Source organism: Mesocricetus auratus, unplaced genomic scaffold, assembly GCF_017639785.1.
Source record: "Mesocricetus auratus isolate SY011 unplaced genomic scaffold, BCM_Maur_2.0 Super-Scaffold_100037, whole genome shotgun sequence".
NCBI classification, from domain to species: Eukaryota; Metazoa; Chordata; class Mammalia; order Rodentia; family Cricetidae; genus Mesocricetus; species Mesocricetus auratus.
In genome coordinates, this window is record NW_024429215.1 from 10,127,630 (window position 1) to 10,155,433 (window position 27,804).

Consider the following 27,804-nt stretch of genomic DNA (forward strand, 5'->3'; position numbering starts at 1 on the left):
TGACCTCAAAGTTTGTCACGAGGTAACCAAAGGCCATTTGTTGAAAGGATGGGAAAGGAGTGGCTGAGAGGGACAATGTCTTCAGGTGGTTTGCTCTGTACTAATTCTTCCCATGTGCTAAGAAGAAGAATCCCGTTTCCTCGTTTGTAAGATGCAGACAATCTCTGCACATCTTTTCCAAGCTTGTTCGAAGCGTGTGTTAACGCGCATAGAGATGTTAGAGAGGTGTCTATGAAGCCTGGGGAGATGGTGTTGGAGGCAGAAGACCCTTGACACCCAGAGGTGAGTCCAGGGCACAGGACCGAAGTGAGCACGGCTGGGCCAAGGTGGCCAATGGCTAGAATGTGGCCAGCAAAAAAAGAATGTGCGTGTAGGTGGTCTAGCCAACGCCCTGCCAAGTGGGGCGGGAAGGCCATTACTGTGTCAATCGTGGGGTGACACATTCTGACTGACCCCGGGCATCTGAGAAGACTTCCAGGTTCTTCTCTCAGTGGGTATGTGGACCTTGGGGCTAGGGAAGTACCGTATATGCAGTTGTATAAGCAACCCTTGACATTTCCTTTCTCTTGACCAAAAACTCACACTCACTTTAAAGAAGTGAGAACTAACTCCTTTTCTCCTCCTTGACTCTTGGAGAGCACTTTTCCCCCATCTGTTCAACAATCTTGCTGTGTAGCCGAGACTAGCCAAGAACTTAGTATGTATCCCAGGCTAGACCCAAACTTATTTTCCTACTGCATTGACCTGCCAAGTGCAAGGAATAGAGGTATACTCATTTTTAAGTATTACGTTTCTTAGGTCCTTGTGGGAACCCTAATCTCATATCTATCAACACTGAATAGATGAGTCCAGGACTTAACAGAGAGCCCATGGCTGAACATGAGATTCACAAATATCAGAGTCTCCCAGTAGTTATAAACCCACTGCAGTCACGGGTGCAGGGGAGGAAGTCAATCATGAAAGATGCCTACAGTCCTATCCTGTGATATTGGGTGAAGACTGGGACGGGAGAGAGATGGAGAGAGATGGGATTCCCCTATAAGACATTCTGACCTACATGCACACGCATCCCTTTGTACAACAGCTCCTTTGGGTCACATGGCATCTCACTGACGCCCAGCAGGTCTCCCTCAAGAATCTGCAACCTCAAGAGACTCACCTCACAGAAACCCCTCCTTCTTTACCGCATAGTGAAGCCACGGCCACACATCCCCATTGTGGAGCAAATAGACTCTTCCCACCACCAAAGGTGCACAGTGTGCATGAGGCACCCGGGCTCAGCAGTGGGGGTGGGGGATGGCAAATTATCCAGACTGTGTTCATTGTGGGATGAGTTTAAGGCCTCCACCCAGGTCCCTAGAGAGCTCTGACCCAGAGGGATCAGGGGACCAATTGCAGGACTCCCCACTTTGAATTCTCCCTGGGTCAGGACCACACTAAGCTCCCACAAGGACCCATTATTGCCCATCTGTAATTAATGAGGCTTCAGTGTGTTGATCTTGGCCCCAGATCCCTATGGGCCCTATGGGCGTGAGAATGGAAGTCACCCTGAGAGAAAAGGCAGGAGATTCTCTGCACTATGGTTTTCTCCATCGCTCCTTACCGACTGCCTTCGGTTTTCACATTATCTGTTTCTTTGTATACTATCGAGGGGGTAACAGCCAGAGGACCACTTGTAAGAGTCAGCCCTTTCCTTCCACCATACGGGTCCTGCGAACCCTGGTCTTCAGAGATGCCCTGCTGTCCCTGTCCTTTCTCTCCTGTCTTCTCAGATCCGGGGGCATCTCTCAACCCGTCCCTCTCCACGTTAATTGCTCTCCTCGCTTAGCTCTTGTTCTCTGCCTTTTCTTGCCTGGTATGTCTCTGTTGGGGTTCTCCCTGTCAAATGTCCGCTGGTCTCCCTGCTACCATATCCCTGCCTCTCCCTCGGCAGAGTTTCTCTCCGCCTCTGACTTGCTCCATCTTTGCATCTGTCTGAGTTTCTCTTACTCTGTTCAACTCTCTGGTTTTCTCTGCTTCTCTCTTAGAATCTTTCTTGTTTGTTTATTTGTTTGTCTGTTTTTGTTGTTTTGTTTTTGAGATAAGGTTTCTTGTGTAGCTCTGACTGTCCTGGAACTCACTCTGTAGACCTGACTGGCCTTGACCTCAGAGACACATCTGCCTCTGCCTCTTAAGTGCTGAGATTAAAGTTGTGTATCACCAACTTGCATTTTTGTCTAGAATCATTTTCTGTCTGAATATACTACTCTCTCTGTTTTTCAGTCCTTCTCTCCTCTCTCATAGCTCTGTCTTTCACATTTTACTATGTGTTTACTAATTTATGTTGGGCAGGGTATATGCACATGTGTGCAGTGCCTTCAGAATCCCTAGAGTGCAAGCTGCCCAGTGCTGGAGTTGAGGGACATTGATCTGCGTGTGTGTTGGGAAGCCAATGCTGTCTGGTTCTCTGCAAGAGCAGTTTCCTCTTCTAAGTGCTGCATCATCTCTCCAGGCCCAGATCCATCTCTGTGATTTCTTATCTGCCTTATTTTATGATTTCACAGTTCCCCAATGCCCACCGCTGCACCAATTAACACATTGCATACACCAGACCTGTTCTAGACCCTTGGAAAACTCACGAACCCAAACCTTTTCACGTTCAGCTTTGTCCCTTGAGAAGAGCCAGGAGACCACAGCCCACTTTGAATGGAGGATCTCATTTTCTTTGTCTCTGCCGAGTGTTTCAGGTACCCATCGCCATACACAACACAAACTAAGCGATGGCGGTGGTTGGATTTCGTGGGAGGAGTCCTTCTGTGGGGCAGTGGACAGCTTCCCTCTGTGCCTATGAAACTTAGAAGCTTGGTCTCACTCCATTGCATGAAGGGGATTTGAGGCCACTGCTGTAACCGTGTATCAACATCCCCACCTTCCTGATTTGTCAATCAGTCCATTCCTTCATTAAGTCATTCCACACTTGAGGCTAGCTTGATGGTGAGGATGTTTCCCTCTTCCTGTTTCTTTTTTCCATTTCTCTCTCTCTCTCTCTCTCTCTCTCTCTCTCTCTCTCTCTCTCTCTCTCTCTCTCTCTCTCTCTCTGTGTGCATGTATGCAGTAGGATATTACTTTAAGGTGTGCGACTTTTGTTCATGCTGCATTTGTTTAACATGGTGAAGCTGTGATTCTTTGCCTGTATAAAACACCTGATGGTCTAATAAAGAGCTGAACGGCCAATAGTGAGACAGGAGAAAGGATAGGCGGGGCTGGCAGGCAGAGAGACTAAATGGAAGGAGAAACGAGAACAGAGGAGGAACAAGAGAACAAGGAGAAGAGGGTGACAGGGGCTAACCATCCGGCTATCCAGCCTCACAGCAATCCACGGACTAAACTAAGATTCACAGAAGTAAGGGAACAGAAAAAGCCCAGATGCAAAAGGTAGAAGGGTTCATTTAAACTAAGAAAAGCTGGCTGGAAACAAGTCAAGCTAAGGCTGGTTGTTCATAACTAACAACAAGCCGCTGTGAGTGATTCATTTGGGAGCTGGGTGACAGGCCCCACAAAAGAGAAAACAATTATTACTACACAAATGCATGGGCACATGTGTGGGGACTCACATATACATGTATGCATGTTCCTAGAGAGGCCCACACTCAAGGCAAGCTTGATGGTGTGGATGTCTCACACAGAAGTTTCTCTTCTCCATTTCAGTGTCTGTGTGTGTGTGTGTGTGTGTGTGTGTGTGTGTTTGCATGTTTATGGCCACATGTGTGGGGCTGCACCTATACATGTATGCATGTGCATACAGAGGCCCAAGGCTAATAAGGAATCATCCTCAATTGCTTTCCCATCTTGTTTATTGAGGAAGAGTCTGTCAATCAAACCCAGGGCTCACACATTTGCCTATTCCCTGTGGTCAGATTGCCCTGGTGAATCCCCCATCTCTGCCTCCCAAGGCTAAGATTACATGCCCACATGGCGTTTGTATCCGCTCTGGGAGCAGATCCATGGTCCTCAAACTTGTGTGTCCAGATTCTCAGAGCTTAGACTCAGGTCCTCAGGCATGCTTAAAAATCACCTTACCAAGTGAGCTCTCCCCCAACCCCTCATCTTTCTGCTCTACGGGATGAACTAATGTAGGTATGAGACACAAATGGAACTCACCATGTGTGGCCTGTTGTAGTTGGTACCTTTCTCCCTTGTGTGTTCCTAAGGTTAATCCTATTTTTAGCACGCAAGAGTACTCCCTTTCCTTTTCTTTGTAGCAAGATTCACATGACATGCTAGCATCTTGCCCATTTTAGTCTGAGGTTCCAAGTGCAGTTATAGATCCATCACTCACTCATTGTTGGAAGGAATGTGAAAGATGCAGCCACTATGGTAAACCATAGGGCTGCTTCTCACAATATTGAAGACAAAATCTCCACACGAACCAGCAATTCCTCATCAGGAGGTACCGTCGCTAATCTCTCTGGGCTGGGGTTCCTCTGGCCACCTCCAATTTGAAGTAGAGCAGCTGCTGTAACCCACAAGAAACCTTGTTGCATGACACACTTCCTAGATATACATAAACAAATGTCTTCTCACCCCAAATAGGGAACCAATAAAAGACCAAAGTCTCATGAGTTTCAGTGGGGTTTGTTATACAAGTATGGGTGAGTGGGTCAGGAGAGTGTTCATAATATTGTATTACTACAGCTGTACAAGAACAAGAACCTGAATCCAAATTCCAACACCCAATAAACAGCCCAGTGTGGTTATGTACACTCCTGTACCCCAACACTGTGGGAATACTCCTGTAACCCTTGCTGCAGGGAGCAGAGGCAGGAGGATTATGAGGACTGCTGGTCACAACCTGAGGTCCAATTTCACTGAGAGACCCTGGATTTAAGTAATAAGATGGAGAGAGAGAGAGCAGGGTACTCAACATGGCCTCTAGACTCTGTGTTCACACAGGCATGAGTGCACACGCATGCGCGCACACACTCACACACACCACACACACACACACATACACACCACACTAAGAATGAAGAAGCCTACACATCCATTCTAACATGGTTAGTAACATGGTTAGTGTCAGTGCTAGCTTGCTTTCTTTGGCAATGATAAAGAGGATGACCAAAACCAACTCAGGCAGAAAAGGATTTATTTGGCTTAAACAATCAAATCATAGTCCACACTGATGGAAGTTGGGGCAAGAACTCGAAGAGAGCAGGAACCTGGAGGCAAGACCAAGAGCAAAGGCTGTGAAGGGACACCACTCCCTGGCTTGCCTTCATGGATTTCTCAGCCTTTTTACCAACAAAATGGGGGATGCCTTCCTATGTCAATGATTAATCACGAAAATGCCCTCCCCTGCTCATTTACCCACAGGTAAAATATGATGCCAATTTCTCTGTTGAAGTTCCCTCTTCCCAGATGACACTGGCTTGTGTCAAGGTGACAAACACTAGCCACCAAAGTACCCATAAGTCAGAAAAAAGCAACACTGGTATGCTATGGGGGAAATCCTTCTGTGTGTATGTTTGACTGGCATAAATAAAGCACTGTTGCCCAATAGGGAAGCAAGACAGATGGGACTAGGAGCCGAGGAGGATTCTGGGAAACAGGCACAGTAAGTTATGATGCCAGAGGAGTAAGAGTTCCGACACTTTCTCCAGTAAGAGAAGACCACATAGAAGTACTCAGACTAGCCGGGAACACGCCTTTAATGCCAGCACTCGGGAGGCACAGGCAGGCAGATCCCTATGAGTACGAGGCCAGCCTGCTCTACAGAGAGAGTTCCAGGACAGCCTCCAAAACAATTCAGAGAAGCCCTATCTCAAAAAACCAAAAAAACCAACAACAACAACTAAGACTAGTAATTATGGGTTAATAATTAAGTCAGAGCTAGTCGATAATAAACCAAGCAAATGGCCAAGAGGTTCATAATTAATATAGTGTCTCATGTGTTATTTGGGGGCTAAAATGGCAACAGGACCCAGGCAGCTGGTGGAAAGACTATATGTTACAGGTATGTCTTGGAGAAACTGGACCCTTTCTACATTGTGGGTAAACTGTGACTTTCTACATTGCAAAACATGAACTCTAATAGGGTCTGACATAAGTCAATCATCAAATTTCTACATGATCCAGCAATTCCACATTCGATTTACACAACTGTGCCGGTTAATTCTAAGTGTCAACTTGACACAACCTATAACAACCTGGGAGAAGGACTTGCCTAGACGCATTGGCCTGTGGGCGTGTCTGTGGGACACTGTCTTCATTTTTAATTGATGTAGACAGAGAGAGAGCCCATTGTGAACATCACCATTCCTTAGATGTAGGGGTCATGGATGGTATGACAGAAGAGAAAACCAACTGAGAGCAAGCATTTAAACAAGGGTGTGTGTTTCTTTTCTTTCTGCTCTTGACTGCCGGTGTGATGTTGTAAATGCCTACCTTGAACTGCCCACGGATACAGACTACAACATAGACTCCCTAAGCCAAATGAACACTTTCCTTCTTTACATTGCCTCTTTGTTGGGATATTTATGGTGCCTTATGACACATTATGGTAAAAGTAGATTAACAGTGATGTGCAGTGCATAGCAACCACCCTGGGAGGGCCTATAGGCCATAACAACCATTTGCCCAATCAACGCAGGACAGGTGATCCAAGCCGGAAAGTACACCAGACCTGAGACTGCTGTGTAACCCTAGACACTCCCCTTACTCTGCCCAATAAATTCCCTGTCTAGCTGGCCCTGAGACTCCTTCTCACACCACCCTCCATGATGGATGGATGAAGGGCCCAAGTTAATGCACTTAGCTCATTAATCAACAATAAAAGACTCTTTGCTTTGGCATCAGAATGGGTCTCGGTGATTTGGGGGTTCAGAATTTGGACACAATGATCCAACATCAAGAGCAGAGTTTCTCAGTCTTGTACAGTTCCGGACAATCTGCCTAGGAAGGGACGCCCCTCACAGTGGGTTGAGTCTTCCTGCATAACTTTGACTTATTTTAAGACCATCCCCTACAGGCATGCCCATGGTCAACCAAATGTAGACAGTGCCTCACTGAAACTCTCTCCCCAGGTGACTCTACCTGGCATCAAGTTGACAGTTGAAGCAAACCATCTCTTGTGTGACATTATTCCTGGGGAGACATGAGGAAATATCTATTCATCCCAGACAAGGACAGACCAAATTAAGGACACCATTGAAGTTCAAGTTGATGAATCAATGAGTTTTATTGGGTGGCTGGGGGAGCAAAAAATGACTTAAAGACAGTTGTCTCTTAGACTATCTTCATTTCTGCCAGACCAGTTAGAAAAGGACATTTGTTTACATTTCCCATGCAACTTCAGACTCAGAAAAAAATAATCACAGATGATGGCAGCAATGTGGAATCAAAGGTTAGAAACCTTACAGGTGTGGGAATGAAACTTCACCGAGAAAAAAAGGAATACTTAGAAACTGAATGTAAGAAATTATTTCAAAAATAGATTTTTATTTATTCTTGGATAATTTCACACTTATATACCATGTACTTTGTATTCATCCTCTCTGCCCCAGGCAAATCCTCCCAGGCCATCCCCCACTGCAACTGCTCCCCAATTTTTTGTCTTTCTCTTTTATTTTTAGTAAAAGTAAGCCGGATTACTGATGACCAAAATGTGAGTGGGTGTGGTCTTGCACTGGGTCCCAGGTAGCCTACCAGCAGTCACACCCTTGAAGGAACCTGGTTCTTCCTCCTCCAGCAGCCATCATCTGCCAAGCCCTTCCCATCCATGCTGACATACTGGCTGATTCCATCATTGAAGACCTGCAGGTTCCCAAAGACCACTAATGACTTCTCCCAGGACATGCCTGAGCAGAAGTGTGTCCCTGCCCTGGAAAAAGAGGGATGGAAGAAGGAAAGGAGGAGGGAGAGAAGAAAAGAAGGAAGAAGAGAATGAGCCATGATACCTAAAAATCTCAGGAAAATAATTCCCAGCAACCACATGGTGGCTCACAACCATCTGTACTGAGGCCTGGTGCCCTCTTCTGGCCTGTGGGTGTACATGTGGGCAGACACTGTATACATAATAAATAAATCATTGAAAACGTTTTAAAAAAAGAATGAATAATTTTAAAAGCAGCAGATCAGTACCCATCCCAAGTATACACATGGACTTTGGACTCCCATAGAACTATGTGAGGTGCACTCTCACCCTGAACTCTTGGGGAAGGTTCTAGGCCCTGCCCTATATGAAATGACAGACTATGGACACCCCCATGGAGGGCCTCACCCTCCCTGAGGGAATGAGGGGATAATGGGGGGGGGTTGGGGGAGGCTACGGGAGGAGGGTAGGGAAAGGGAGAGGGACCTGGAACTGACTTGTGAAGCAACCTTGTTTCTTATCTAAATTTAAACTGGAAAATAAAATAAAATAAAAATAAATAAATAAAAAATTTAAAAGCTTTTAAAAAATGTGTACTGCTCTTCCAGAAGATCTGAGTGTGAGTGCCAGCATCCATTCCAGGCACCCCCACAGCAGCTGTAATCCAGTTCCTGGGGATCCAATGCCTGTGGCCTCTGTAGGCACCTGCACCCTCTAGGATTAAAAACAGAATAAAATATTTTAAATAACTGACATTCTCTAGCCCTATAAAATGTGTCCTACATGAATGTCATTTCCTGGACGACAAACAGAAGTGAGTTTATCAATGTCTCATGGCCAAAGAGTGGTGGTGCCAGGATCCGAAGCCACATGGACTTGCTCCAGCTGCCCCTCTGCAGCTCTCTGCTTTGTGCCCACAGGTAAGGCTCTCCCAGAAAGAAGGAAGGGCTGTGTGTGCTCTCCCACTGGGAGGTCCATGCAAACCTTCCTTATTTATCATCTTCACTCATCATAGCAGAACTGGATCCACGGGCTTCTCACACCGATACTTCAATCCCTTCTCAGTTTCCCTGGCATGGCCAGGAGCCCTTGGGACATAGAGAGCTGGGCCGTGACTTGGTCAGACATGCAGATGGAAGGGGCCGGCAGCAGAAATCTTTAGGGACATTACAAGGCATCTAGGGCAGTGGGGATTCCCTGTGTATAGACAGGGGCAAACACAGTCCAGTAGGTCTGAGGGAAAGCTGGCAAGAGGGAAGCATGGCCAGGACCACAGTCTCTGGGGGAAGCAGGGGCTGCAGACTCTCTGCCTCCCTGTGTCTTCACCTGGGGCACGGAGTCACCTAATGACCACAATTCTCCAAGGGGAGAGAGAGTCTTCTGGGCTCTAATTTTCTGCTCAGAGCCAAAGACTGAAAGCTTTGGTTTCTGGATCCCAGTCAGCTCCAGGGACTCCTGGATCGAGAGAGTAGTTTTATTCCAGACAGACAGAGAAGCAGAAGAGGTGAGCTGACTCTCCAGGAAGTGTAAGGGTTCATGCTGCCGGCAAGAATGAACACGGGCTCTGACAGATGCTGTAGTGATCCCTGGGGGAAGAACATCGTTTTGTTTTCTTTTTCATTCTGTGATAGTGATGCTGATGGAGGCGTTAATCACGATGATGAAGATTAAGATTATATAGTTAGGTGATGCTGCTGTTGCTCCTGCTGCTGGTGGTGCTGGTGGGGTGATGGTGATGTTGGTGAGGGTAAAGATTATAATGTCGTGGTGATGATGATGATGAATGAAGTTATGATGGTATAGTCATGACATGATGATGACTAAGATTATATTATGGTGATGATGGTAGCGATGAGTAAGATTATACTGATGTGGTAATAATGGTGGTTGTGGTGGTGATTCAGATGACCATGCTGATGGTGACGGTGATTGTGGCGGTGGTCCTAGAGTCTTATAGATGGTGACAACGATAATCGTGGTGATACTACAATGATGATGGGATGATGTTGATTGTGATGGAGGAGCAAGCTGAAAGTCCTGGTGACCCCAGACCTTGGCAGCCTGAGTCAGGGGGATCTCTATAAGTAGGAGGCCAGTCTGAGCTGCATTGTGACTTCTAGACCAACCTGGGCTACGCAGTGAGACCCGGTCTTAAGAAAAAAATAAGGGGAGGGTGCTGTGTCCTTTGTGTGCACATCCTTAGCATAGGGTGGGGATCAGAGGCATGTTAGAAACAGTTCTAATCCTTGGTGGATGCCACGATCATATCTCAAAATGCTCTAATTCACTAAGAATGCTGCTTGGGTGCTGCTAAATGAATTTCCTGGCTCAGAAGTGGTCCAGAAACTTAATCCCTGAAGATGATGATTTGAGATACAAAACGGATCTGATTTTTCTTTTTGGGTGATGGAGAATTTAAGCAATGAGAGATCATAGCCCTGGTTCTAGTTGAATGATTCATTTTGACATGAAAACACAAAAAAAGACAACAAAACAAAATGTCTGATGATGATTAAAATCCATTGCATACCTACATCCTCAGCCTGGGATGGTCCAGGGTTTCAGTTCTCCAGGGCCCTATGCCCAGACCATAAAGAGTGTGGCTGGAATGAGCTTTGGTACTTTTTGTCCTTACAGTAGTCTTTTTTCCTGTGTTTCATACAGTTCCCTCTCCCCCGCTTTTTACAGGTCCTAACCCACACCTCTTCTCCTTAGAAAACAAACAGGCATCTAAAGAATAATCATAGAACAAAAGAAGATAAAGAAAACACAGACAAACTGGAATAGGATAAAACAAGCAGAAGGAAAGCCAGGGAAAAAGCACAAGAAACACAGGTAGACACAGAGAAACACATGCTTGCACACACAGGAATCCCATAAAAACACAGATATACATAAAAGACATGTAAGTTAAGAATAAATGAATAAGCAGGGCATGGGTTTCAGGACAGCCAGGACTATCTCAAAACACAAAACAAAAACTCAAAACAAAAGCCAAACAAAAAATAAACAAACAAAACACCCTGAACAAAACCAAAGTTAATTTCTTTTTTTATGAATTTTTTCATAAATTTAATTTGCTCTTTGGCAATCTCATATATGTTATATTACATATGTGATTATGTAATTCTGATTACTGTCATTTCACTCTCCGCTCTGTCTATCTCAACCCGAGTCCTCACTGTCCCACAAATCCATGTCCTGCACTGACATCACTTTGTTCTGTTTTGGTTTTGTGACACACTAAGTTTCACCAAGGCTGCCTGCGTGACAAAGGTCGTGAAGTGAGAAGGAAATAGCAGGGACCACAGATGAGAAGGTTCTGGAAACGAATCCTAGTGAGATACAAGTGCAGAAGTGGACGAGGATGGCAGCCAGCCAAGAACCGTCTCACAGGCATGGTGTTACATGCCAGAGGCAGGAGGATGTCTGTGAGTTCCAGGACAGCCTGGTCTACATAAGGAGCCCAAGACAGCCAGGGCTACCTAAGGGTTTTGTATATTTGTTTGTTTGTTTGTTTGTTTGTTTTTTGAAGATCAAGGCTGTAAGGGCAATGACAGGCTAGATTAGAGGACGAGGTACCTTGCTTCATCAGCACTCACTGGGGATTTTAAGAAGGGCACTGTCCATGGTGACGCCTTGGCTTGATTTACCATTCATAAGCTCTCCTAGGCAAGGTGAAAGTTTAGACTCACGAAGTACAATTCTCAATTCATCTTCTCCTCCCTCTGGTACTCCCTAGGGTTCCTCCCTGGTCTTTAGCTCAGCAGCCTCGAATCCCGAGCCCATGACACCCTTGTGGGCAGCTCGTCCCTGGACCAATCACAGCCGCGCAGGTGAACTGGAGTTCGTTCTGCTGGGCTTTGCACATGTGCCCTCCCTGCGCCCAATGCTCGCAGTGCTCTTCCTGGCCATCTTCCTGCTCACGCTGCTAGGCAACACGCTCATCGCCCTGCTCACCAGCCTGGACCCAGGCCTGCGAGCGCCCATGTACTTGTTCCTGCGCCAGCTGGCCCTGGTGGAGATCTGCTTCTCACTGGACGTGGCGCCCCGTCTGCTGGTGACCCTGCTGCGACCTGGTCGCGGGATGTACCCCATAAGCTGTGCCCTGCAGCTGTTCTTCGTGCTGTCCTGTGTCACATCTGAGTGCTTGCTCCTCACAGTCATGGCCTGGGATCGCTTCCTGGCCATTTGCAGGCCTCTGCACTATGGTACCATCATGAGCTTGAGGCTGTGCCACCTGCTGGCCACCACCTGCTGGCTCGCAGGAACCCCCGTGGGTCTGGTCTTCACCATCTGGCTCTTCAACTTCCCGTACTGTGGGTCTCGGGGCATTCGGCACTACCTCTGTGACATACCACCTCTGCTGAGCCTGGTGTGTGCAGACACCAGAGTCTTCGAGGCCAGTGTGTTCGTGGCCACGATGTTAATTATGATTGTTCCTGTATCTCTGATAGTCATGTCCTATACCAGGATTCTGGTTGCTGTCCTTCGGATGCCATCAGCCTCTGGGCGACGCAAGGCCCTGTCCACCTGTGCCTCCCACCTCGTCGTAGTAATTCTGTTTTATTGCACAACGGGGATCATCCACTTGTGCCCCAAGTCCAGCTACTCCCCTGAGAGCAAGCAAGTGGTGTCCCTGTCCTACACCATGGTGACCCCCATGCTCAACCCCCTCATCTACAGCCTGCGGAACAAGGAGGTCAAGGCTGCCTTAGTTCGTGTCTTCATTCAGAGACGAGGTACCTTTACCCCCTGACCTCTCTATATGACTTCATTTACCCGATTCCTTGGGGAGCGTTTCTAACTTAGTGGTCTTGAGGTGAAAGTGCACAAGTATGTTAAATCCTTTCTTCAAGATTCTATTGCTGGGATGCTCCTTCTAGGATGAGTGGATGACGTCACTATTATCTAATGTCCCCTTGAACATAGTCAAAGTATTAACTTGCTCCATGTATTGAAGAGGAAGCATTCTGTTTCTCCACTGACATAGCAGCTGGATTGGAGTTCAAAAGGATTGTGAAGGCATCTTTCCCATGCAAGTTGAATACCAGGTGAAGCAAGGAAAAGACAAATTTTAGAAAGAAAACATTGAATATTAATCTCATATAAATGTTAGAGTATGTTGTGATTTGAGTATGAAATTTGCTCCACATGCTCATGTGTTTCAACTCATGGTGCCCCCATGGTGGGTGCTGTTTTAGAGGTAGGAGAATCTTTAGGGGGTGGAGTCTAGCTGGAGGACATGGGTCACTGAGAGTCAACCTTGATGATTCATAGCCGCCGGGTCCCACTTGCTGTTTGCTTCCTGACTGCTGACACAATATTTCATAATCCCCCCCATCATGCTTCTCTGCCCACGGGGAACTGAACCCTCAAATGGAGGGCCAATCAGTCCTGAAGAACACGTGTTACTCTTGCAGAAGCCTGGGGTTCAATTCCCAACACCCACCTCTTGGATCTCACTGCCTGTAACTCCAGTTCTAGGGGATCTGACGCCCTCTTCTGGCCTCCATGGGCACTGCACACACATGGTGAACATGCCTGCTCTGTGAGCCACAGATATAAAATAAAAATAAGAAATAATTCAAAACAGGAAAACTGTGAGCCACAATAAGCTGTTCTTTATTATGTTGCTTTTGATCAGACACTAGATGTGGCAGCATGTAAAGTATCTAACACGTGGTACAAGGATACCTCCTCTGACCTTAAAAATAGTCAAACCTAAGAATCACCTGCACAATTTCGTTTGTCAATTAAAAGTAAGTTAAAATCAGGCTCTGAGAGATTAGCATGAGCTACAGTAATGCATTTCACATGAAGACACAGCACAATAAGGAGCCGGGTTTAGCAGCGTATATCTGTAATCCCAGCAGAGGGGAGGCAGAGGAAGCAGAACTCAGCAGTGTGAGGTCAGCCTGGTCTACTTAGGGAATTGCAGGCCAGGAAGGGCTGTAGTGAGACCCTGCCTGTAAGACCAAAACAAACCGCAAAGTTATGTTAGGATTGGAAGCAACCTCACAGTGTGTGTGGCTACACAGCTTGCCTTTGATGTGGGATCATTAAGCTAGCTGGAGGACACTTGGATTTACATTATTATTCTCAGCACCTGGTAGTCTCACTAGGTGACTCTTCCTCTTTTGGGTTTTGGTGGAATTTCTGTCTGAAAAGTAATTACGGCATCTGTCTGCCTATCTCTCTGTCTCTATCTCTGTGTGTCCACAGGGTACACGTGTGGGGATTGGATGATAACTTGAGGGACTGGGTTCTCTCCTTCCGCCACGTGGGTGCTTGGGTTTCAAACTGAGGTCATCAGGCTTGGCAGCCAACACCTTTCTCCATGGAGCCCTGTCATCTTCCCACAAGGGTCTCTTTAAATTAGTGTATACTAATGAGAAAGACAAGAGGGTTCATGACCATGTGTGTACACATGTAAAATTATGTTCACACCGAATTAGCCCACACTCCCAGGTTGTGCTCTGGTGGTGGAATCCCAGAGAACACATGTGCCAATTAATTCTACCTAAGGAAAGGCAGTTATTGTCTCCTCAAGGCCCTTTGGTTTATGATAACTTAGTATGAAAAATTGAGATGCTATAACTATGTATAAAGACTTACTGTGCTAAATAATCTCTGTAACTATGGGAACCTTACGGAGACTTGCAGTCTCAGGGCTCTTCCTCCCTTCTTCTCAAGGCCTTCTCTTTCTGATAACTTTTACTATGCCCTGCAAACTAGGACTTGCAGACTCGGGACACCCCCCCTCCCCTCCTTTTTTTCTTAAAGTGCCTTGCTTTTGCTGCTCTCCTGACAGAGTTGAGCCCCAGCAAGTTGGTTTTCCAGAAATAAGTGACCTTCTTGTACTTGGATTTGGTGTCATTAAGGTTCTTGAGCCTTGGGGTCCTCTCTGAGTGGGTACAACAATCATAACACACGATACATCTCTAGGAGGAGGATGGGAGAGCTGGAGAATGGGGAGGAGTGCTGTGGAGTGCTGTCCCCCAGACATGACACACCTGTTGCACACATGAAGTTATAGCAGCTGGGACCACCCACTCAGGACCAAGCCGGTCAGACATTCCAGCATGAGGCCCAATGGTGCTTTGCCATGGGTGTTGGGTCCCCTGGAACTGCAGTTACAGACAGTCATGAGCTGAAACGTGTGTGCTAGGAATTGAACCCAGATCCTCTGGAAGAGCGTTCAGTACTCTTAAGTGCTGAGCCATCTCTCCAGCCCTTGGCAGCCCCTTTCCTATAGTGTGTCCCCTGGAATGTTGTCTGGGCCCATGGATGTTCCTATGCCCATGCACTTAGGGACAACACTGATTAGATTATAAGTTTATAAGAGAACATGGTGAAGAAAAGGAGACATTATTGGGATCTCAGGGGGAGTTGGAGGTGGGGAAATGAGGGGTGGATGTGTGTAAGATACATCGTATACATGCACAAAAATCTCAAAGAACAAATGAAATTAAAACCACAAATCCCATCTGCATGAACACATAAATGCTAGTTCTTCTTATATTTTGCAATCAATACATCATAAGCAATATTATGTAGCCCTCATACAATATTTGCTATATAAGTGACTAGGGGAATATACATAGACTATCTGCTAATACTGCTCCAACTGGCAGCAGATTTCTAGAATGTTGTGGAATTGGAGGGCAGGCCTTGAGGTTTGAAGAACGTTCATCTTGCAGGTGAGCCGTCCCAAGCTTCTTGGAGTAGGATGTGTCTCCAACTTCCACAGCATCGTATCTCCTTCCCAACACTCAAAGAACTCTTGTGGGACATTCCTTCTGTCGCTGTGGCTTTGTTTTGCTCTCATTGGTTAGTAATAAGGCTGATTTGGCCTATAGAGAGGCAGAGTAAGGCTAGGTGGGAAACCCAAACTGAGAAGACACAGAGGAAGAAGGCTTGAGTCAAGAGATTCCAGCCAGATGCCAGAGAAACAAGATGCTCTGGTAAAACCACCAGCCATGTGGCAAATGCAGCTCAATACAAATTGTTTAGTTTTGTTTGTAAGAGCTAGTTAGTAATAAGTCTGCGCTATAGAATGAGCATTTTGTAATTAATACAAATTTCTTGTGATTGTTTGGGACCTGGTGACCAGGACAAAACAAAAACTGCTTCCAGTTACAGACAACTACAATGCTTGGTTACATTTTTAGGAAAATGTCCTACTACAGAGCCCCATGCTGGTGTCAAACTGACCTCCTCCTACCTCAGTCTCCTAGGATTACAGACATGCACCATCACTCCAGGCCACCCCTGCAATTTCAGTGACACTTCTTAGTAAATGTAAATTGACCTTGCATAATCTGATGCTCTATGCTCATCATCCAGTACCATTCTTAGTACTCTCTTGTCACTTAATAAATGCTTGCCAAGAGGAGGCATGATGGATGAGTGTCTGATGTTGCTTGCTTTTCTGATACTGCAATAAAACACACTGACCAACAGGAAGGTAGGAGGTAAATTGATTTATTTGGTGGGTCACAGTCTATCACTGAAGGAAACTAGGATGGGAACTCCAGGAAAGAACTTGGAGGCAGAAACCACGGTGGGATGTTGTTTATTGGTTCCAGCCCTTTGCTGTCATATACATCTCAAGGACATCTGTCTGGGTTGGTGTTACCCACATTGGGCTGGTACCATCCACATCAATCATCTATCTAGGCAATTTTGCACAGTCATACCCACACGCCAGCCTGATCTAGACAATTTCTTATTGTGTTTCCTCTTCCTAAGGGGCTCTAGGTCTTGTCAATTGGCAATAAAAAGTAAAAGCAAGCTGGCTCTCCACATCTACTGATCAAATTCTTTTTTTGTAGTTATGAGACCTCTTTCCAGATTGGCAAGAAGGTAAGTCAGTGATCTAGAACACTTTGACACCTGGAGTTTTAACAATAAGCCCATTTGTGTTGTTTGAATCACTGACATTTCCAGTTTCTACAATGGTTTCATCCTGTAAAACAGAAACCTTGTCCCCAATTTTCACTCTTTATTCTACCTCTTCATGTGCTAGCAACTGTAATTCTCCTTTGTGTGCTTAGAGACTTGACTCCTTTGTGTAACCCATACAGGTGAACTGTGCAGTGTTCATGTTTTGTGATCAGGCATTAGGCTCACTGTGTCATCAAAGTCTAGCCTTGTAAAAACATATACAAGAATTTCTTTCCTGCCCTCCTGACACAGAACCTCGTAGAGGGACCTGGAGGCAGAAGAATGCAGCCGCCATCATAGGCTGCCATTCCGGTCTTGACCCTCCACCTTCTGGGGGAGGGGAGAGAGAGAGAAGGAGAGAGAGAGAGAGGATAGAGCCTTGAATCCATACCCAGCTAGGAGAGGGAGAGACTACCTCTATACCCACTGGAAGAAAATATGGGAAGAAGACAGTATAAGAACACATCCAACAATGGAAAAACTTACAGGACACCACCAGAGTGCCAGGATTCTACACCAGCAAGACCTGACCATCCCAGTGCAGATGAAACAGAAGAGAATGTCCTTAAAAACAACCTTCTGAAAATGAAAGAGGCCCTCAAGGAGGATATGAGAAAATCCCTTACAGAAATGGAAGAAAAAAAACCCCAAAATGCACGAAATCAACAAATTCTTAAAGAAAGCAAGGAAAGCCCAGAAAAAACAATCAAACAGATGAAGGAAAAAATCAAACAGTTCAAGACCTGAAAACTGAAATAGATACAATAAAGAAAACACAAACTGAGAGAATGCTGGAAATAGGAAAACTGAATAAATGATCAGGAGCTATAGATGCAACCATAACAAACAGAATATAAGAGATGGGAGACAGAATCTCAGGCACTGAAGATAAACTAGAGGAAATAGATTCATAGACAAAAGAAAATCTTAAATCCAACAAATCCTTAACACAAAATATCTAGGAAATATGGGACACTGTAAAAAGACCAAACCTAAGAATAGTAGAAGAAGGCAAAGAAGCCCAGCTCAATGGTACAAAAAACATATTCAACAAAATCATAGAAGAAAAGTGTCCCATTCTGAAGAAGGAGATGCCTATGAAAGTACAAGAAGCTTATTGAACCCCAAGTAGACTGGACCAAAAAAAGTTCCCTTGACACATAATAATCAAAACACCAAACATGCAGAGTAAAGAAAGACCATTAATAGCAGCAAAGGAAAAATGGCCAAGTAACATATAAAGGCAAACCTATCAGAATTACACCTGACTTATCCATGGAAACTCTGAAAGCCAGAAGGTCCTGGATGTTCTACAAACACAAAGAGAACAGACTCCAGCCCAGACTATTATTCCAAACAAAACTCTCAATCACTGTAAATGGAGAGAACAAGATATTCCATGACAAAACCAGATTTACACAATACATATCTATATATCCAGCCCTACAGAAAGTTCTAGAAGGAAAACTCCAACCAAAGGAAGTTAATTACACTCAAAATAACATGGGCAATAGATAATCATACTTTACCAGAAGCTAGAAATAGAGGAAACACACACATAATACCACCACTAAAAATGAATCCAAAACAAAATCAACAATCAATGGTCATTAATAGCCCTGAATATCAACGGTGTTAACTCACCTATAAAATGACACAAAATGGATACCAAGACAGAATCCATCCTTCTGCTGCATACAAGAAACACTTGAATTTCAAAGACAGATGTTACCTCAGACATAAGGGTTGAGAAAAGATTTTCCAATCAAATGGACGTAAGAAGAAAGCAGGTGTAGCTATCCTAATATCTAACGAAATAGAATTCAAACTAAAACTAATCAAAAGAGATGAAGAAGGATATTTCATATTCATCACAGGAAAAATCCATCAGGATGAAGTCTCAATTCTACACATCTATGCCCCAAATACAAAGGCACCCACATTCATAAAAGAAACATTACTAAAACTCCAATCACATATTAAACCCCACACACTTATAGTGGGAGAATCCAACACCCCACTCTCACCACTGGACAGGTTCACCAGACTGAAACTTAAGAAAGAAACAAAGGAACTAACAGAAGTTATGACCCAATTGGGTTTAACAGGCATCTATAGAACATTCCATCCAAACACAAAAGAATATACCTTCTTCTCAGCTCCACATGGAACCTTCTCTAAAATCGACCACATACTTGGCAATAAAACAAACTTCAACAGATACAAAAAAATTGGAATAACCCCTGTATCTTATCAGAACACTATGGCTTAAAGTTAGAATTCAACATCAACACAAATTGCAGAAACCCCATTAACTCATTCAAATTGAACAATGCTCAATGGATCACTCCTGGATAAATGAAGAAATAAAGAAAGAAATCAAAGACTTCCTAGAATTCAATGAAAAATGAAGGCACTACATATCCAAACCTATGGGACACTCTGAAAGCAGTGCTGAGAGGAAATTTCATAGTACTAAGTGCCCACATGAAGAAACTGGAGAACAGTCACACTAGAGAATTAACAGCACAGCTGAAAGCTCTAGAACAAAAAGAAGCAAACTCACCCAGGATGGGTAGACACCAGGAAATAATCAAATTGAGTGCTGAAATCAATAAAGTAGAAACAAAGAAAACAATACAAAGAATCAATGAAACAAAGAGTTGGTTCTTTGAGAAAATCAACAAGATAGACAAACTTTTATCCAGCCTAACCAAAAGACACAGAGAGACCATAATAATTAACAAAATCAGAAATGAGAAGGAGGACATAACAACAGACACTGGGGAAATCCAGAGATTCATGAGGTCATACTTTGAAAACCTGTACTCCACAAAAATGAAAAATTTAAAGGAAATGGATGAATTTTTGGATAGATTTCACTTACCAAAACTAAATCAAGAACAAATAAACAATTTAAATAGAACTATAACCCCCTAAAGAAATAGAAGCAGCCGTAAAAAAGTCTTCCAACCAAATAAAGTCCAGGGCCAGATAGTTTCAGTGCAGAATTCTACCAGAAATTCAAGGAAGAGCTAATTCCAATAATCTTCAAATTGTTCCACACCATATAAGCAGAAGGATCACTGCCAAACTCTTTTTTTTATTTTTTATTTTTTTTATTTATTTATGTATTGTGTATACAGTCTTCTGCCTGCATGCCAGCAGAGGGCACCAGATCTCATTACAGATGGTTGTGAGCCACCATGTGGTTGCTGGGAATTGAACTCAGGACCTCTGGAAGAACAGTCAGTGCTCTCAACCTCTGAGCCATCTCTCCAGCCCGCCAAACTCTTTTTACGAAGCTACAATTACCTTAGTACCCAAACCACACAAAGACACAGCTAAGATAGGTAACTACAGACCAATCTCCCTCATTAACATTGATGCAAAAATACTCAATAAAATAATGGCAAAATGAATCCAAGAACACATCAAATAAATAATAAACCAAGATCAAGTAGGCTTCATCCCAGGGAAGCAGGGAGGGTTCAACATACAAAAATCCATGTAGAGCTCTTCCCAGCCCCAAACTCCAGCGAGCCTAGCTTCAGGTGAGATTGGGTCTCCGGCTGGGATCCCCCCCACTCCCATCCCTTGATCTTCCCGGCCACTCCTGGCATCCAGAAGACCTGCCCACACAGGAAAGACATCAGCTCTTCCCAGCCCCAAACCCCAGCGAACCCAGCTTCAGGAGAGATTGGGTCTCCGGCTGGGATCCCACCCTACACCCATCCCCTTGATCCTCGGGGCCACTCCTGGCATCCAGAAGACCCGCCCACACAGGAAAGTCATCAGCTCTTCCAAGCCCCAAACCACAGCAAGTCCAGCTTCAGGAAAAACATCAGCTCTTCTAAGCCCCAAGCCCCAAACCCCAGCGAATCCAGCTTCAGAAGACCCGCCCACACAGGAAAGACATCAGCTCTACCAAGCCCCAAACCCCAGCGAGTCCAGCTTCAGCTTCAGGAAGGAAGGAGACCAGTGGAGATAGAAAGACCCCACCAGCATCCACTGGAAGAAGAGATGGGAAGAAGACAGAATAAGAGCTCACTCAGCAATAGAAAGACCAACATGACCCCACCAGAATCTAGGGATCCAACACCAGCAAGACCCGAAAAGGACTACATAGATGAAGGAGAGGAGACAGACCTTAAAAATTATTTCATGAAGATGATGGAGACCCTCAAAGAAGAAACGAGGAAATCCATTAAAGAAATTGAAGAAAACACAAACAAAAAATCTATTAAATGGGGGAAAAATTCAAGAAATAAACAAATCTCTCAAAGAATCTAAAGAGCACCAAGAAAAAACAACCAAAAAAATTAAGGAAACAACTCAAACAGTTGAAGGATTGAAAGCTGAAATAGAAACGATAAAGAAAACACAGAATGAAGGGATGCTGGAAATAGAAAAGCTGGGTAAACGATCAGGAACTACAGATGCAAGTATCACCAATAGAATACAAGAGATAGAAGAGAGAATCTCAGGTGTTGAAGACTCATTAGAGGATATAGAGTCATCAACCAAAGAAAATCTCAAAACCAACAAATACTTAACACAAAATATCCAGGAAATATGGGACACCGTGAAGAAGCCAAACCTGAGAATAATAGGTATAGAAGAAGGTGAAGAAATACAACTCAAAGGTACAGAAAACATATTCAACAAAATCATAGAAGAAAACTTCCCTAACCTAAAGAAAGATATGCCTATGAAAATACAAGAATCTTACAGAACACCAAATAGGCTGGACCAGAAAAAGAAGTCACCTTGCCATATAATAATCAAAACATCAAACCTACAGAGTAAAGAAAAAATATTGAGAGCAGCTAAAGAAAAAGGCCAAGTAACATACAAAGGCAGACCTATCCAAATTACACCTGACTTCTCAATCGAAACCATGAAAGACAGAAGATCATGGGCAGATGTCCTACAAACGCTAAGGGAACAAGGATGCCAGCCCAGACTACTATATCCAGCAAAGCTCTCAATTACCATAGATGGGGAAAACAAAATATTCCAGGACAAAGCCAGATTTAAACAATACGTATCCGTGAATCCAGCTCTACAGAAAGTGCTAGAAGGAAAACCTAGATCCAAGGAAGACAACTACATTCACAAAGACACAGGCAAGATATAATTCCACTCTACAAAACACCAAAAGAAAAAGGGAGGAGAAACTACACAAAATAACTTCACTAACAATAAATCAAGCACAAACAAGAATCATTAATCAATGGTCATTAATATCCCTCAATGTCAACGGCCTCAACTTGCCTATAAAAAGACACAGACTAGCAGAATGGATACGAAGACGGAACCCTTCCTTCTGCTGCATACAAGATATACATCTCAACATCAAAGACAGACGTTATCTTAGAGTAAAGGGTTGGGAAAAGATCTTCTAATCAACCGGTCCCAAGAAACAAGCGGGTGTAGCAATCCTAGTATCTAACAAACTAGACTTCAAATTAAAATCAATCAAAAGAGATGAAGAAGGACACTTCATATTCATCAAAGGAAAAATACATCAAGATGAAGTCTCAATTTTAAACATCTATGCCCCAAATACAAAGGCACCTACATTCGTGAAAGAAACACTACTGAAGCTCAAAATGCACGTAAAATCTCACACACTAATAGTAGGAGACTTCAACACTCCGCTCTCACCGCTAGACAGGACCTCCAGACAGAAACTTAACAAAGAAACAAAAGAACTAATAGAAGTTATGACCCAACTGGGTTTAACAGATATCTATAGCACAGCTGAATGTTCTAGAACAAAAAGAAGCAAACTCATCCAGGAGGAGCAGATGCCAGGACATAATCAAATTGAGGGAGGAAATCAATCAAGTAGAAACCAGGAAAACACTGAGAAGAATCAATGAAACAAATTGTTGGTTCTTTGAGAAAATCAACAAAATAGACAAACCTCTGTCTAAACTAACCAAAAGACAGAGAGAGAGCATGCTGATTAACAAAATCAGGAATGAAAAAGGGGACATAACAACGGACTCTGAGGAAATCCAGAGAATCATCAGGGCATACTTTGAAAATCTGTACTCCACAAAATTTGAAAATATAAAGGAAATGGACAATTTCCTGGATAGATATCACTTGCCAAAACTAAATCAAGAGGAGATAAACAATCTAAACTGACCTATAACCCCTAATGAAATAGAAGCAGTCATCAAAAGTCTCCCAACCAAAAAAAGCCCAGGCCCAGATGGCTTCAGTGCAGAATTCTACCAGAAATTCAAAGAAGAGCTAATTCCAATACTCCTCAAAGTATTCCATACAATAGAAGCAGGAGGCTCACTGCCAAACTCTTTTTACGAGGCTACAATTACCTTGATACCCAAGCCACACAAAGACACAACTAAGAAAGAGAACTATAGACCAATTTCCCTCATGAACATCGATGCAAAAATACTCAATAAAATACTCGCAAACCAGATTCAAGAATACATCAGAAAAATCACCCACCATGATCAAGTAGGCTTCATCCCAGGAATGCAGGGATGGTTCAACATTAGAAAATCTATCAATGTAATCCACCATATAAACAAACTGCGAAAGAAAAACCACATGATCATCTCACTAGATGCTGAAAAAGCCTTTGACAAAATCCAGCACCCCTTTATGATAAAGGTCCTAGAGAGATCAGGGATAACAGGAACATACCTGAATATAATAAGAAGCAATATACAGTAAACCAACAGCCAACATCAAACTAAATGGAGAGAAACTCAATGCAATTCCTCTAAAATCAGGAACAAGACAAGGCTGTCCACTCTCTCCATATCTCTTCAATATTGTACTTGAAGTTCTAGCTACAGCAATAAGACAACAAAAGGAGATAAAGGGGATACAAATAGGAAAAGAAGAAGTCAAACTTTCACTATTTGCAGATGATATGATTGTTTACATAAGTGACCCAAAAAACTCTGCAAGGGAACTCTTAGAGCTTATAAACACCTTCAGCAATGTGGCAGGATACAAGGTAAACTCAAAAAAATCAGTGGCCATATATACAGATGATGAAGTGACTGAGAAAGAAATCAGAGAAACATCACCCTTTACAATAGCCAAAAACAGCATCAAATATCTGGGGATAATGTTAACCAAGGAAGTGAAAGACCTGTATATCAAGAACTTTGTGTCTTTAAAGAAAGAAATCAAAGAGGATACCGGAAAATGGAAAGATCTTCCATGCTCTTGGATTGGTAGGGTCAACATAATAAAAATGGCAATCTTGCCAAAAGCAGTCTACAGATTCAATGCAATCCCTATCAAAATTCCATCATAATTCTTCAAGGACTTGGAAAAAACATTAATCAACTTTATATGGAAAAACAAAAGGCCCAGGATAGCCAAAACAACCCTATACAATAAAGGAACTTCAGGAGGCATCACCATCCCTGACTTCAAGCTCTATTATAGAGTTATAGTTCTGAAAACAGCTTGGTATTAGCACAAAAATAGACAGGTAGACAAATGGAATCTAATTGAAGACCCTGATATTAACCCATACACATTTGAACACGTGATCTTTGACAAAGAAGCTAAAACTATACAATGGAAAAAAGAAAGCATCTTCAACAAATGTTGCTGGCATAACTGGATGCTGGCATGTAGAAGACTGTAGATAGATCCATATCTATCACCATGCACAAAACTTAAGATGGATCAAAGACCTCAACATTAATCCAGCTACATTGAACCTCAAGAAGATAAAGTGGGTGGTACCCTTGAACAAATTGGTACAGGAGACTGCTTCCTGAACATAACTCCAGTGGCACAGACACTGAGATCGACAATTAATAAATGGAACCTCCTGAAGCTGAGAATCTTCTGCAAGGCAAAGGACACAGTCAACAAGACAAAAGGCAGCCCGCAGAATGGGAAAAGACATTCACCAACCCTACATCTGACAGAGGGCTGATCTCCAAATTTACAAAGAACTCAAGAAGTAAGTTTCCAAAATACCAAGTAACCCAATTAAAAAGTGGGGTACAGAACTAAATAGAAAATTCTCAATAGAGAGTCTCAAATAGGCTGATAGACACTTGAGAAAATGCTCAACATCCTTAGCCATCAGGGAAATGCAAATCAAAACAACTCTGAGATACCATCTCACTCCTGTTGGAATGGCTAAAATCAAAAACACTAATGACAGTTTATGCTGGAGAGGATGTGGAGAAAGGGGAAAACTCCTCCACTGCTGGTGTGAGTGCCAACTTGTACAGCCACTTTGGAGTTTGGTATGGAGATTCCTCAGGAAAATGGAAATCAGTCTACCACAAGATCCAACAATTCCACTCTTAGGCGTATACCCAAAGATGTACATTCTTACAATCAGGACATCTGTGCAACTATGTTCATAGCAGCATTATTTGTAATAACCAGAACCTGGAATCAATCTAGATGCCCCTCAACTGATGAATGGATAGAGAAAATGTGGTACATTTACACAATGGAGTTCTACTCAGTGGAAAAAATGGAATCTTGAATTTCGCAGGCAAATGGACAGCACTAGAAGAAACCATCCTGAGTGAGGTAACCCAGTCACAAAAAGAAAACCATGACATGTACTCACTCATATATGAATTTTAGACATGGAGCAGATAATTGACAGCCTACAATTCCACTGCCAGACACTCTGGGATACAGGGAGGACCTTAAGAGAGATATGCATGGTAACCCAGAGAATGGGAAGGGCATGGGATCTCCTGAGAGGATTGGGAGCATGGTCGAGGGAAGTGAAGGGGAGAGGGAGAGGGAGATGGGAGAAAGAGGGGAGGAGAAGAGGAGGGAGAGTAGGACATCCATGTGTAGGAAGGTTGAGTCAGGGTAAGAATAGAGGAGATCAGGATGAGAGATACCATAATAGAGGGAGCCATTATAGGTTCAAGGAGAGATCTGACACTATTGAGATTTTCAGAGATCTACAAGTGATGTGGGAAGTCCTGTGATTATGTCAATAAAGCATTGTTGGGCCAATAGGAATATAGATAGGTGGGACTAGGAGTCCAGGAGGACTCTGGGAAGGAGAAACACAGAGAGTAAAGATGTAACGCCATGGGGTAGGAAGCCCGGAACTATTCTCCGGTAAGAGAAATACTTAGATTAACAATTATGGGGTAAGTACTTAAGTCAGAGCTAGCCAGTAAGAAACAAGCAAGGCCAACAGTTTCATAATTAATATATCCTCCTGTGTGTTTATTTAGGACTGATGTGGCTCTGGAACCAGGCTGGCGGGAAGGCTTCTCTCAAGGAAAAGGCTTCCCTTTACATACAAGAGTGATATCAACTGGCATAGAGGCTATCTAAATGCCCTCCCCGATAATGAGATTGATGACTACCTTATATGCCATCCAGTGGCTGATGGAAGTAGAGGCAGACACCCACAGCTAAACACTGACCTGAACTCCTGGAATCCAGTTGCAAAGAGGAGTGACCAGCAAGGAGTCAAGACCAGGCTTGTGAAACCCACAGACAGCTCCCCTGAACAAGAGGCAACTCATGGACCCCAGACTGGTGCCTGAGAAGCCAGCATGGGACTGATCCAAACCCCCTGAACCTGGGTGTCAGAGAGGAGGCCTCCACAATCTATGGGACCCCGGATAGTAGATCAGTATTTATTCCTGGCATACAAATGGACTCTGGGAGCCCATTTCACATGGAGGGATGCTCTCTCAGCCTGGACACATTGGGGAGGGCTACCTTATATGCCCTGCCTATGATGATATGGTAGACTTTGAAAAATTCCATGGAGGGTCTTACCCTCCCTGGGGAGCAGAAGGGGGATGGAGAGGAGGATTAGGAAGTTTGGGAGGGCAGTGGAGGAGGGGAGGGAGAGGGAGCTGGGAGTAACATGTGTAAAAATTAAATAAAGTTAAATTTTTTATTTTAATGGCAAAATAATTACACATTACTTGAATGTATCCCATTTTCTTCATTCAACTTCTGTCAATACATTCAATGTTAAAATCACAGGCTGAGCAGTGGCGGTGCACCCCTTTAATTCCAGCACTCCGGGGAAGGGGGCAGAGGCAGGCATATCTCTCTGAGTTCAAGGCTAACCTGGTCTTCAGAGGGCTTCCTAAGACAGTCAAGGTCATACAGAGAAACTCTGTCTCAAAAAACCAAAAACAAATTTTGAAATTTCCCTGATCTATAAAGTGAGTTCAAAACCAGCCAGGGCAACTTATGGAGACTCTGTCTCAAAACAAAATATAAAATGACATGGGTGCATTATTATCTTTTGGGGTCCTTGATTTGAATTCCTTTGTGACTTAGCTCACCTTTTCATCAATGCTATGTGGTTCCCATTGCTTTTAGATGCACTTAAATTACAAGTATGTAGGTTTGGTTCTATATCTAGTTGGATCCCACAGATAAGAGACAGAAATGGGTCATTGTAAGACAAACTTCAGGTAAATGAACTAACCACAGAGAGGGGATTTGGGGGAGACTTGGTCTAAACTCTTGACAACAAGGATAATATTCTGGTGGTAGATGGTTCTAATGCCAGGACTTGGGAGATGGAGGCAGAGGTCATTCTCAGCTACATGTGAAGTTAAAAACCAGCCTGGGCCACACAGGATCCTGTCTCAAGACAACCAATAATTCTTCTTACATGAATACTATTTATGAAAGCATTTCTCCTATAAATGTGTCCTTAGTATTAAAAGTAATTGAGTCTTGCTGCTTTATTCTGTGTCTCCGTCACTGTTCCATTGCTGTGAGGAGACACTACGACTAAGGCAGCTCCTATGAAAGAAGACACTTAGTTGGGAGCTAGCTTACAGCCTCAAAGGTTTAGTACAGTATCATTATGGTGGTAAACACAGGAGGAGCATGGTGGCTCTCGTGGCCCTGGAGTGTAGCAGAGAGCCACATCCTGATCCACAGGCAGAGAGAGAGAGAGAGAGAGAGAGAGAGAGAGAGAGAGAGAGAGAGAGAGAGAGAGAGAGAGAGAGAGAGAGAGAGAGAGAGAGAGA

General features: G+C 43.8%; 1 protein-coding gene across 1 annotated transcript; it reads left to right on the forward strand.

Annotated features, from left to right (window-relative positions):
- The first annotated feature begins 11,636 nt into the window (after window positions 1-11,636).
- On the forward strand, window positions 11,637-12,608 carry LOC101839695 (olfactory receptor 10A7-like). Its single transcript, XM_005085679.2, has one exon. It carries the CDS (start codon window positions 11,637-11,639, stop codon window positions 12,606-12,608), a length of 972 nt encoding a protein of 323 aa, XP_005085736.2.
- The last annotated feature ends 15,196 nt before the right edge of the window (window positions 12,609-27,804 follow it).